Genomic DNA, 12,922 nt, shown 5'->3' on the forward strand with positions numbered 1-12,922 from the left:
TTGAGATTCATCCTGAAATTTCACCAAATAGCCAAATATCCTGAAGTTTTTGTGAGTAGTGTACGTATACAGTACACTGTATTAACAGCTGAATTACTTACACTGTACACGGGACACATGGAAGACATATAAAATGCATGATTGAAATCAAATCCAAGAATTAAATAAAACGGTAATTAAAAAAAAGAGGGAACAACTTTTACTTTTATCCCTGTGGTGTCTTGCACACTGGAAGGGGTGTTGCAAAGCAGGGAGAGACAGGCTTATTGGAAGGATAATGAGGCCACTATGCTTCTTTGTTCTCACTTTTCATTTCGTAGTGGCACACAGCCACTGGTGTTTTATAATGTCTACTTTCACTTCATTTTTTACTTTCACTTTCTTTTCCTTTCACACTTGGGAGACATAAAATGTTAAAATGTTGCAAAACTAAAAAGTTAACTTCCTCAGTGTAGCGAGACACGACTACTCGGTCTAAGTATTCTTTCGTTGTGCCCACGTAACTCGTTCTTTTTTTGTTTTGTACACTATCAATGAGCTGTGGGAGTGCTTTCGTAACCACGAAACGTCGTAACAGAATGTCATAAAACGATGATCACCTGTATGTGACTGAGTACATAAAAATGCCAAACAATGCACACACCAAACAAGGAGAAATCTCTAATTGTGCCAGTGCAGCAAACAGTGTGTTGGATAGTACACTGCCATTCTATAGACAGACGTTCCCGTAAAAGCACAGGAAATGAAATGAAATGAAAATATGGAATTGTAATTATAACAGCTGTTTTGGGAAGACTTTTACAAGATTTTGGAGTGTGTCTGTGTGTTTCTTTTGTTCATTTGTGAGATTGCTCAGAGGTTACTGATATTGAACCCAAGAGAGGGGGCCCATTATGGGTTGACAAACAAATCCTTTATGGAGTTTACTTTGAGCGCTGCGGCACAGACATGCTGGAACACAAAAAGACTCCCTTTGTGGCCATTTACAGTCATGGAAAAATGATTAGACCACCCTTGTTTCTTCAGTTTTCTTGATTCATTTTAATGCCTGGTACAACTAAAGGTACATTTGTTTGGAAAAATATATTGATGATAACAAATATAGCTCATAAGAGTTGAATTTAAGAGCTGATATCTAGCACCTTCCATGGTTTTCTTGATAATAACCAACATCACTGACGTTCTTACATGAACAGCTATAGCATTGTACTGCCATAAAATTTTACTTTATGAGCCATTTTTGTCGTCATTGTTATATTTGTCCAAACAAATGTACCTTTAGTTGTATCAGGCATTAAAATGAACAAGAAACTGAAGAAACAAGGGCGGTCTCATCATTTTTTCCATGACGGTATATTACTGGTCAACCTCTGCTGTGAGACATGTCCCTGATTTTTCGACCTCCATGGCCTGTCTTGATAAACAGTTACAAAGATGCAGACTGTGTTGCCTCATTGACATTTCAAATTAAATTTTCAGCATGCTGCAAGCTGTTAGAATCTTTGGAGCTAATACAACCATGAGCTGATGCAGCATATCTGTCGTGTTTGACCTTCAGCTCCCTTTTGTTCTCCCATCTTCTTTTGTCTCCATCTGCTCTGTACTCCTCTTACTCTGCATGAGGTCGCTCTTTCTAACCTCGCCTAACTTTGATTTCTCTTTGGAGGCTCCTGTTTTGGTCTCTCATACACAGTTTCCAATTGCACAACAGTGTTTTGGACAGAAAACTACAGATGATCGATTTTGGCTTTCTTGTGATACGATATACAGTGTTCCCTCGCTACATCGGGGTTCACCTTTCGCGGTTTTGCTCTTTTGCATTTTTTTATAGTGCAATTTTGCAGGGTTTTTTTTTTTAATAGCGTATGCGCATTGTGTTCTGCGTCCTTGTGGTGTATTAGAGTGATCTATCTGTGCTCTGTTGCATGTGTCTGTTATTGTATTTACTACTGCTACCAGTAGAGGGTGTTGTATACTTATGTGACCATTGAAGACGTGCCCAAACGTGTCCAATTTGTCTCAGTAATATATATATAAAGCCACAACAGTCCTGATTGGCTAAAGGAGAACCCGCCCATTGTGTTCTGCGTTCTGATTGGCTGTAGACCATTGTCAATCAATCTCCTTGGTGCAGGACTGCCTGTTTTCTGTTGTAGCGATCATACATGCTGAATGAAGGCAGAAGTTACGCGGCTGGGGAGCACCTGGAATACTGTAAATGAATCTTCGGTTCATGGAGGTCAAGGAGGAGGAATATGTTTTAACAGGGATACAAAAACGCTACAGCCTATCGGCACCAGGACAAGCGTGAGTCATTTAATTTCTTGTGTCCAATCTCGTAAGTTGATCACTAAAATTCAAACGGAATGAGAGAAATGTGAGAAAATGTTAATGCCTGTCTGAGGAAAGTGTATAAAGTGTATGGTGAGAAGTTTTACAGCCTTAAAACATATATAATAACTGTACAAAAATATAGTTGGCTACTTCACGGATTTCATTTATTGCATGCAATTTTGGAAACCTATCACCCGCAATAACCGAGGGAACACTGTACCGATACCAATAAAGCAGCACTTCATTATCAACACCAATATCAACTAATACAAGCAGCAGCAGCTGGACTAATACAATCATTGAAATGATAAACCTGGCTCATTTAGCATGTCATGCATGAACGCAGAACGAATGAAACATATTAGATTAAAAGAATGAAAGAATGATGCCTTCTCCCACCCTCGCATAACCAGTGTCTTCATTACAAATTGCATACTTACAAACCAAAGGCAAAACGTGGAAATAATTCCACACTGCGGACATACTGAGCTAGCAAGCTTGCTGCTGTGTGGCGCACGTCATCACTCGTGTGTCGATATCATACTAATATGAACCAATATCTCGATACTGATATGCCATTATCGGCTGGTAATTTCGCCGATCTCATCAAACATCCCTAACTAAAACCAGTGACGTGCTGTCAGGGGAGACCGGTCATGATGAAATATAAAAAAACTAATAATGATAACATAAAACAAATATTAATATTTGTCAGTTGAATTGCATTCTAAATGTATTTTCAGTGTGTGTTTGTTAGCATGTTGCCAGTAAACACTTATCATACACCATGGCTTTCTACTGCCTGTGTAATGTCTTTAAATGAGAATCATAAGTAAGTAAATAAGTGTGACATCATTATTATTCCTAATCGACAATAAAATATATAAAAAATGTCATTCAAGGGGTACTTGCAGTACCTCTGCATCCTGAAGAGGTCAGGTGTGCATGAGCGAGAAGGTGCTTGTCACTGCCGGTCTTCCAGAGAGGAAAAGCCAGCATTTTTTATTTTTTTTTGCAACAGCAACAGCAGCACTAACTAGCAGAAAGTCAAATGCATTCAAGATATTTTAATGCTCTGCTGAATGAATGAATGAATGAATGAATTCAGAGGAGGATTGGAGGAGCTTACCAGGAAATCTTCAAAAGAGTCCGTGCGTCACTAGCACGTCACTACTTAAAACTACTACTACTACTAGTGTTGAAAATGTCTGACATTTTGGCTGTTCCTTTAAACAAAGAGCATTTTGGAGCTTGGAATTTGCAAGCATTTAAAATTCAATTGCAAATGGAGGCCATGCACGTTACATAACAACCAAAACAACTATGGTGGACCAGTGGGCTGCTTACAACACATCTCCAGCAAAGTGTACATTCAATACACCACAGCGGCATCGGGCACAGTCATGTCACTTGCATATGTTTCATTATAAATCAACTCTTTACATTACATTACATTACATTACTACACGTTACATTGACTATTCTGATGAAGGGTATTGAAAGATGGCTTCAGATAGGCAGACATGTAGCGTTTATTTAAAAAAGTGACATTGCCAGCTACTGGCCTGGCATGCGTATTATAGCTTTCATTCATGTTTAAAGCTTCGTGTGAACAAAGAACATGCAGGGGGGTCATCCCTCAGGACCATTTAGCATTCTATTATGGTGCCGTCAAGCAAGATACAGATGCCAACTACACTGAGCAGAAGTGATGGCCCTGATTGACAACTTGTGTGACAAGATGCTTCACCTCACACCTTCTTCTTTCTTTCCTTCCTCCCTCTCTGCTGTTTCCTGACAACCCGCAAACACACCAAAGAACTAGCAGATACATGACTCTGCATTACTACAATGAAGTGTGTATTATTCCATCTGTTACTCAGCAAACGTGTCCTTCCTTCAAGGACACGTCTGTTGTATTGGAAGAACGCCATAGCACCTTCACAAAAGCTTTCTCCAAATGTGTTGTTCAACCTGGGCGTTTTCGGCAACTCATCAATTATTTTATTTTAATGTTTTGCCGCAGCAGAGTGTATTCATTACTGCACTAAATATTATACTAAGAGAACCTTATCAAATGTGTTTTGTAAAGAGCAAGTGATCTGAATGAGTCGCTGAAAGAAGATACTGTATGTACCGTAGATGTACCGTATATATTTATGTACTACTGCCCATGTTTTCTTTTCTACAAAATTATATTGAATTACTGTGGTGCCTTGGTTAAAGTCATTAATCCATTCCAGAAGGTCCGACTCAAAGCAAAACGTACTCTAACCAAAGCTAATTTTCCCATAGAAAATAATGTAAATCCAATTAATCCGTTCCAGACACCCAAAAATGTTAACACGAAGCACATTTTACAGATAGTAATTATAGTTTTACATGCAACAAATGATGCAAAAATAATTACATATGACAAATGACTGGACACCTGAACATTTAACATCACTTTTACCTAGTTTTGTTGGGAAAAAAAACACATAACCATCAATTAACAAAATAACACATTATTCTGCTGCAACCACAATTTGCAAAAATTAAAAAAAAATATATCAAACTAAATTTCAAAGTTCTAGAACCATAAAACATATATTAAAAAAAAAAAAGAACTGCTAGTGGCAGCGACGTCGCGGTAGTGTGCCGGCGAGGATGCCTTATAAGGTGTCTGATGACATGTGCTTTGTTTGACTCGGGATGCTACGAACATGCTATGGTACGTTTGAATGCTTATTGGAATTTGAATGTTGTTGGAACCATAAATGAGTCTTATGGATGCAAAATGAGACAGGTCGAAGCACAGAGTGTCACCCTCGATGTGCCGCAGGGTTAATAGACTGTTACGCGGGAACCGGAGTAGATGTGTATGCACCGCAGCCGATGACGGAGCTATACCCGTAACATTTACATACCTCTAAAATGACAACGGTCTTCTCTTTAAGCCGTAAAATTCGGAGTTCCCTGCACCCTTGTCCGGTACGGTCCATCGCCTTTCTCTTTTGTGCGGTCCATGTGTTTGTTACATCATGCATCTCTCTACCACTCTGATATAAACAAATGCCGTTGTCCTAAAATGCCGCCCGCGGCCCAAAATGCATTGCGCGATCACGTGCAGGTATTGCTAGTTTTCGCATTGGGTGCGTGATTCAAGATGGCGTTGTAAACAAATCCGACAATAAATTGGAAGCTAACCAAGCAAGCGAGTGCAAGCCAAGGCAAATTTTTTTCAGAAAATGTGGATTTTAACCGACAACAGGGGCGGACGTTAACCGAGGTACCACTTTATTTACATTAGATTGCATTTTTTAAATTCCTTTGTTTTTAATTTGCAAATGTATTAATTTAAGCACAATTAGGCTCAATGAATGCTCATTAACAGCATAAATAGTATAATAACTTCCTACTAAAATTGCCCTAAAAAATTGCAAAAAAAAAAACTCACAACTTTGTGACACGAATGCAATAATCTTTCAAGTAGAATAAAATAGAATAAAAATACTTTAAAGAGACTCATTTTCTCTTGTGTTGTTTGCTTATTGATTTAAAATATTGATTTCAAATCCCTCACCATCACTGCGCTCTGTGACTTGTCTCCGCACAGGGAGTGTTGTCGCTTTTTTGGGGACGATGGGCTGAACCCCAAGGTGTTTTTCACCAAGGTGGCCCCATTCGGCCTGCTGTGGATCCTTACCAACTACTTGTACCTGCAGGCCCTCAGGAAGATCAACACGACGGACGCGTCGGCACTCTTCTGTTGTAACAAGGCCTTCGTCTTCCTGCTCTCTTGGATTGTACTGCGAGACCGCTTCATGGGGGTCAGGGTGAGTTCACGGATCACATCTGCAGCAGGAAGACAAGATGATATGTTTGTAAGTTACATGTTGAAATCATGTGTGATATCGATCACATGTGTGATAGATGAGACGCAATGAAAAAAAAAATTTGGAATTTATACTGGTAGCATATGGTTTAATGGAAAAAAAACACTTAAGGATCAAGAGTAATTAAAATTGCAACAACACATCATCAGTAGAGTAAAACTAACCTGTCTCACAACAGTCTAATCACAGCTCCCATTACACACATAAGAGTTATATTTTTTGACAGTACAATTCCATAATGTCAGAGCTTACACTGTACATCATTTTGGTTATTATCAAGAAAACCATGAAATGGCTAGATATCAGCTCTTAAATTAAACTCTTATGAGCTATTTTTGTTGCCATTGTTATATTTGTCCAAGCAAATGTACCTTTAGTTATCCCAGGCATTAAAATGAACAAGAAGGGTTGTTTTATGTAAGTTAAACTTGATAAATAAAAAAAATGATAACATCATATCATGAAGTATATTATACTGGTAAAGCTGGGTATAAAGTTTAAAGCTTATTGCTGGGTTGCACATGACTTTACATCCAGTTGCTGTCATCACGGGCTCAAACAGATGAGGTAAAATGTATTACTAAGATAGCCCATCAAAAAGGGAAAAAAGTTAAAGAAACAACCAAAAATGCAGAAAAAGGTGGCTGCTGAACATCTCTCTGTCGTCGTGTGGACCAGAGTATAAACACGCTCGAGTTTGCAGTGAACAACAAGCAAAATTTATTCTAAACTCAAAGTTAAAATATTGTTGGAACTCGAAAATGCTCACAAAAATCAGAAATGCAGAAAGAATTGCATCTCAAACATAAATCTATGGATTCATCATTTAGTCATATCGCTTCATCTAAATGCTTCACCTGTATAAGTGCCCAATTATTTTATAAACACCATAAATATCCCGCCAAGACGACAACGCCTGCTCTGTTGCAAGAAAATAAAATTAAAAGGAACATATAAAAGAAGGAAAACGCTAAATCAGCCGTATTCGAACTTGTGACGCGATCGCGTTGTTGACACATGCTTGCATCCACCTGGCCTGCCTCCCTGCCCCTGCCGCCCCATGAGGGTTAAAAGGCAGACAAGCGAGGTGTCCCTGGCCCCTCCTCACCCTGGTTGCCCTGACCTTTAGAGAAGCACCCCGGTTAAAACAGCGAGGTGTTCCCCTTGGAAGCATGCCCAGCGATGCCCCACAGAGTGTTGCGGTGACTGGGGCTTCCAGCAGCCTGGAAAGAGGACGTGCAAGCTAGCGGCCAAGGGTCGAGCGGAGACACCGTGGAAGCCCGGGGGCTTGACTATGAGGCTCACATTTGGCCAAATAGCGCAGCGAAACATTGAAGGACACATACAAAACTGTATTCATGCAGGCTGATTTGGTGTAAGAATGCAGATAAACATGTTCGATTCATTCCTTATGTCTGACATGGAAGACAACCGTTCACTGCTTTTTGATCCTTTTGTTTACAACCATGTCATGCCTTTATGCAACACACCATGTACACTCACACAATTGGAGCAAATCATTTCAATGACATGCAACATTACTCTGCTAATCTGCTAAACTTTGTACATAATGAGTTTGTATGTGGTCATATCCATTGTGTGCACCGCAAGTGGCGGAAGTGACACATGGGAGCAACCCAGGAATCCCAAATATAATCGTTATGGATAAATATAACAAAAATGTATGCAGAGTATTTTTGGTGTTGTGGACATGATATGATGTTACTGTGATATTTCCACGTGTAAACATGTACTGCCTCGTGATTATCACAGTAAAACTGACACTCAAACACAAATACGATTGTAGAAATATAGGGCTATCTAAGAATCAGTGTATTTAATGTCAGTCTCTCTGAATTGATGGAAATGCATGCCGAAATGTGACACACACAGCAGGGCCACGTTAAAAGTGAAAAGCGCATTACCGTGCGTGAGTGTGTACATTGGTGTAATAGAGGGAACAGTGGAAGGATTTAGCTCCGTGAGGGAATGTATTTCCATCCCGCACACGTCCTCTTTTTTTCCCTTCACGCACTCACTCAAGCATCCCTTTCACCATCCCGGTCTCCCCCACTTCCCGTTACGTATGATGAAAGGCCTCCATGAGAAGGGAAGCCACGCAGTAATAATCCTACTTCTCTCCTTCTCCCACACATACAGTATCTCCTCTGTCTTGCTTTCTTTCATGGTGGCACATTGCGGAGTTGGGATGTCTGCGGCAATGCAGGGGATGCTGGACCATTTTGTCATGAGCGTGCACGAGCAGAGGCGTGCACGAGCAAAGAGATTCTACATCATAAGGATGTGTTGCCTCACTTATGTTGTATTGTGAATTCCAATGTCTTACTAGGCTGGGTGTTTATTACTTAGAAAAGAATGTTAGATTGTAAATTCATTTAAACATTATTATTAATCATATATTAATAATAATTATCTGTACTATTTGGGGAGTATGCGCCACACAAATTACGATTGCTGATGTTTCACTATTTTACCTGTCTAATTTGTTTGACATAAATCATAAAATCTCATCAAATTTTGCACAAGGATAACAAAAAAGGAGTACACAATACAAGAAGTACAACAAATTTGTACTTTACAGTCCTCGGTTGCTGAAAGTTGTTCAGTATCATTTTCGAGATGTGTAAAATTAAATTCACTATTAAATGTGCATTTATTTTAATGCTTTGTTCAAACAGTTCCGATCCAAGGTCAAACAGTCTGGCAGGACATGGCATTTAATATAAATTTTTTATTGAATAATAAACTTTTTCATAAATGTATTAGATTTTTATGCATTTATTAAAAAAACAACAGAGCATTAGATGGAAAATGAAAATATGAAGTCAATGTTTTATTCAAAAAGTTAATGCTATACTGTATATAATAATCCCTCGTTTATCGTGGCTAATTAGTTCCAGATCAGACTGTGATAAATTAATTTCCACAAAGTAGGATTCCTTATTTATAGATCAAATATTTTCATAGTTTCATAGAAAACCTGTTTATGAACATCTAAATACAGGTTTTAACATTATTAGATCCATTTAGACAAATAATACCCCTGTAGTCACCTTTACACTCGTATCAGCCACTCTAATAGACATTGGACCAGAAAATAAGTAATTTAAGGCAAAACTGAAACTTGTACTCGTGTGTATTGCCGTAAATGTGTTCTGGTGGCGTGGACAGGAAGTGACAGGGGTTCAGAGTTGAGCTGTAGCCTGGCATGAGTTATGCACGCAACAGTAGCTCGTGTTAGGGATTATTGCGCCTGTTGATTATTGTGCTTGTGTTTCTCACTGAACATTACAGTAACATTACTGACACCTAAAGTGTCTTTGAATGCGTCTTCTCGCTGTCTTATTTGAGTATTTTAGTTCATTTAGCCATTTTAATGCTTGAAATTGTTTAATTTAGGAAAAAAAATACATAAATACGGATTAATAAAAGGCTGTATTCAACCACAAAACAACATGATTTATTAATTATTATACTTTTGAATAAAGTGATTAGAGTGAAAGCGCGAAATTCCAAGCGTGAAGTGGTTAATGATTACTGTACCTGTATAAACTATATACTGTATATTATGATAGATAGGATTTACAGTAGTGTGCACAGGATTAGAGTCATGACCCAATCAGCCTCTGACCCTCAAAAAGTGCTGACACATTCCAAACAAAAAATGAAAAACACAAGGTTGTAGATTGTTATTATAAGCAAGCAGCCCTCCGGCTTGACTGACAGGCATTCTGCAGCAGGGGAGCATTTTGTCAAAGGTGTCTTGCCTGGACGAGGGTGTTGGGTGTGCTTTTGTCCAGTACACAGTACACAGCTCATTTGTCTTCTTGACACCTCCTTAATGCACAAGTAATCCACTCAATTGGACCTCTGCCTAGTTGCTATCTCTATATTACTGAGGCCTGTACAAACATACGATTAAGCGGAAGACACCAGTAAAGGATTTATGTGGTTGTACATTGAGGTTCTTTGAGGACAGGGTCTCTTCCTGCTCGCTTATTTCTCCTCTTTTGTAGTATAAACCAAATGACTTGTAATGGAAATCAATGTGAGCCAATCAACACCGGGAACACTGGAGGAGCTTCTGTGCTGACGAAGAAATAAATCCCATGACTGCAAAACAAAGTGGAGGCCGACTGCAGCAGTTAAAAAGTCACATGACTCTGACCACACCATATTAAAAATGTTCCCCTTTCTTTACAGATAGTTGCTGCCATCTTGGCCATAGCAGGCATCGTCATGATGACCTACGCTGATGGCTTCCACAGCCACTCAGTCATTGGCATCACGCTGGTCGTTACCTCAGCTTCCATGTCTGCACTATACAAGGTGTTTTTCTCATTATTTTATTCATGGGGTTTGAGCTTTCATTATGAAACCTTCCATATGAATCCCTCATTTGCAGTATACACTCACCGGCCACAATATTAGGTAGCGTAATGAAACAATACAAGAGCATTGTCAATTATCCGCCTTAACAGAAGTGATAACACTAACATAATTCATTTGACAATATGTTTATTATTGTGCTTGTAGTCTGCAGTGATGTAGGACTACATTGTATCATTAAATGGTCTTGCCCCTTTAATGAAGCTAAAGAAAAAAAGGTCAAATAAGTAACTAAAACAAGGTCATCTTCTGTGGTGCTTCACATGAAATGTGATTGTGTGCATTCATGAGAAAGTTCCCCCCCCCTTCTTCCTGCCAGGTGCTCTTCAAGATGGTACTGGGCAGTGCCAAATTCGGGGAAGCTGCGCTCTTCCTGACCATTGTTGGAGGCGCCAACTTTGTGTGTATGAGCATTGTGCCAGTCATCTTATATTTTACACGAGTGGAGTACATTGGATCAATAGGTGACATCCCTTGGGGGTACCTGTGTGGGGTCGCAGGCCTTCTTTTGGGTATGCAAAAAACATCACTGACGTTGTGGTCTACAGTGCTACTGTCTTTGCTATGTACAGTAAGTGTTGCTGATATAACTGTGCTTCTTCACACAGCTTTCAATGTCCTGGTCAACTTTGGCATTGCTATTACATACCCAACATTAATCTCCCTTGGCATCGTCTTAAGTGTTCCTGTCAATGCTAGTAAGTGTCTTTTTGTCGCCATTTAATAGTTACAGCATGGGTGTTGTTTCGGAAATACATACAGGTGCTTTGAGATTGAGATTTGATTTCTTGTCATGACTGACATTGTTAAGTGAGCCCTCTGGTTTACACCATATTTTCCAATTGATTATCTATAATACACATAATCACAAGTCAGTCCAGGTCAAGGGAAATTCAGGATGTGCTCCTTTTCAAGGTAATGTAATGCAAAACCCCTTTTGATTGTATTGGATATCCTAATCCAAAAATGTTGCTATAGTTTCTATACATAGAATGGAATGGTTTTAGTTATAGTTTTTGTCATGTTTTTATATATAAATAATATTTATCACCTCTTATGTAATCATATATCTGCATATTATTCCAATTTTATATTTAATTTAATGTTATTATATTTTTTTATCATTGCTTAATTTACTGTATATACAAATATTAATTCTAAATTGTGTGCTTCTGTCACACACTTTACTCCTGCATTTATATATTCATCCTCATTGTTTTGATTCACTTGTTTTTAATTAATGTCTCCACTTATTGTATATATTCTATTTATTATTAACAAATTATTCCTATTTTACTTCTCTACTCCTATTTTTTATCCTTAATTTTTATATTTTTATTGCTTCCTTTGTCTTAATACCGCACAAGCTGAATGCTGTCTTTTTCAAACTCCCATTTGCTTATTCATGTTTATCTTCCCATTTCTTCACAGAGGAAGTGAATAAAGTTCATATGACAAAATGTAAGCAAACAAAGCATTGTAAGTGTCAACATGCAAATGTTATGGTGTGAATAAATGATCAGTCATAGACGCGGAGAAGGGGTAAGATCAAGTAAGATCTACTTCTTCCTACTCCTTTACAGACATGTTGAATTGTACAAGTGTAACCATGTGATGTTTGTTAAAAAGGAAGATTATCAGAATCCAGGTAATATACCTATTGCAGGTATACAAATATAACAGTGATTTATTATTAATTGCACTGGCTCTTATAGCTAACGTAACTTGTGAAGCATGTCTGAAACAAAGGCACCACAATCATTATTATCGTTATTATTAATCAACTGGCCGGGCATGGTTCACCTTTCAAGCTACCAAATTTGGTTCCTTTATTTCAGCCTGTTTACATAAACATTTCATGTAATTTATTTTTCCTTCTCAAAGAATAGTTTAATGTTGATGCAAAAAAAGACGTAACTGGTTGTCGATTATTGCAAAATCTATTTTTGTGGCAAAATATACTTGAGCAATGTTTTGCAGCAGAACGTGTCATTTATTAATATGTTATTCAGCATGTCTGTGTGGGAGTTTTTTATTCCCAAAGAGCTTGTAATAAAGTTTTTTGTCATGATTTCCTATAAAATTCTGGTGTCCCCTTGTCAGTGTTTTGCTGACTGCTATTTTCTGTATATTACAGCAAGATCCCTTAGGATTTTGAATGATAGCCAGTTCAAAATGGTTGAGGTAACTTTGGTTTTTGACAGAATATGTGTAGTTGCCTAGTGCTCACCAGTGACTGCTTCGTGAGGACTACACACAGTACCACACAAGTAAAGAGTAATTCCTCAATACACTCGTAT

General features: G+C 38.4%; 1 protein-coding gene across 8 annotated transcripts in view; it reads left to right on the forward strand.

The window, feature by feature from the left end:
• slc35f3b (solute carrier family 35 member F3b) overlaps positions 1-12,922 on the forward strand; it is a 63,706-nt gene that overhangs the window by 47,422 nt on the left and 3,362 nt on the right. For 2 of the 8 annotated variants that reach the window (XM_054798511.1, XM_054798517.1), the window contains 4 exons: positions 5,933-6,200; positions 10,437-10,562; positions 10,942-11,320; positions 12,054-12,083. In XM_054798511.1, the coding sequence (XP_054654486.1) occupies positions 5,933-6,200; positions 10,437-10,562; positions 10,942-11,320; positions 12,054-12,083 (803 nt within the window). The remainder of the gene's footprint in view (positions 1-5,932; positions 6,201-10,436; positions 10,563-10,941; positions 11,321-12,053; positions 12,084-12,922) is intronic. The other 6 variants (XM_054798516.1, XM_054798519.1, XM_054798514.1 and 3 more) reach the window with 5 other exon arrangements.

This window comes from Dunckerocampus dactyliophorus, chromosome 14 (assembly GCF_027744805.1).
Source record: "Dunckerocampus dactyliophorus isolate RoL2022-P2 chromosome 14, RoL_Ddac_1.1, whole genome shotgun sequence".
NCBI lineage: Eukaryota > Metazoa > Chordata > Actinopteri > Syngnathiformes > Syngnathidae > Dunckerocampus > Dunckerocampus dactyliophorus.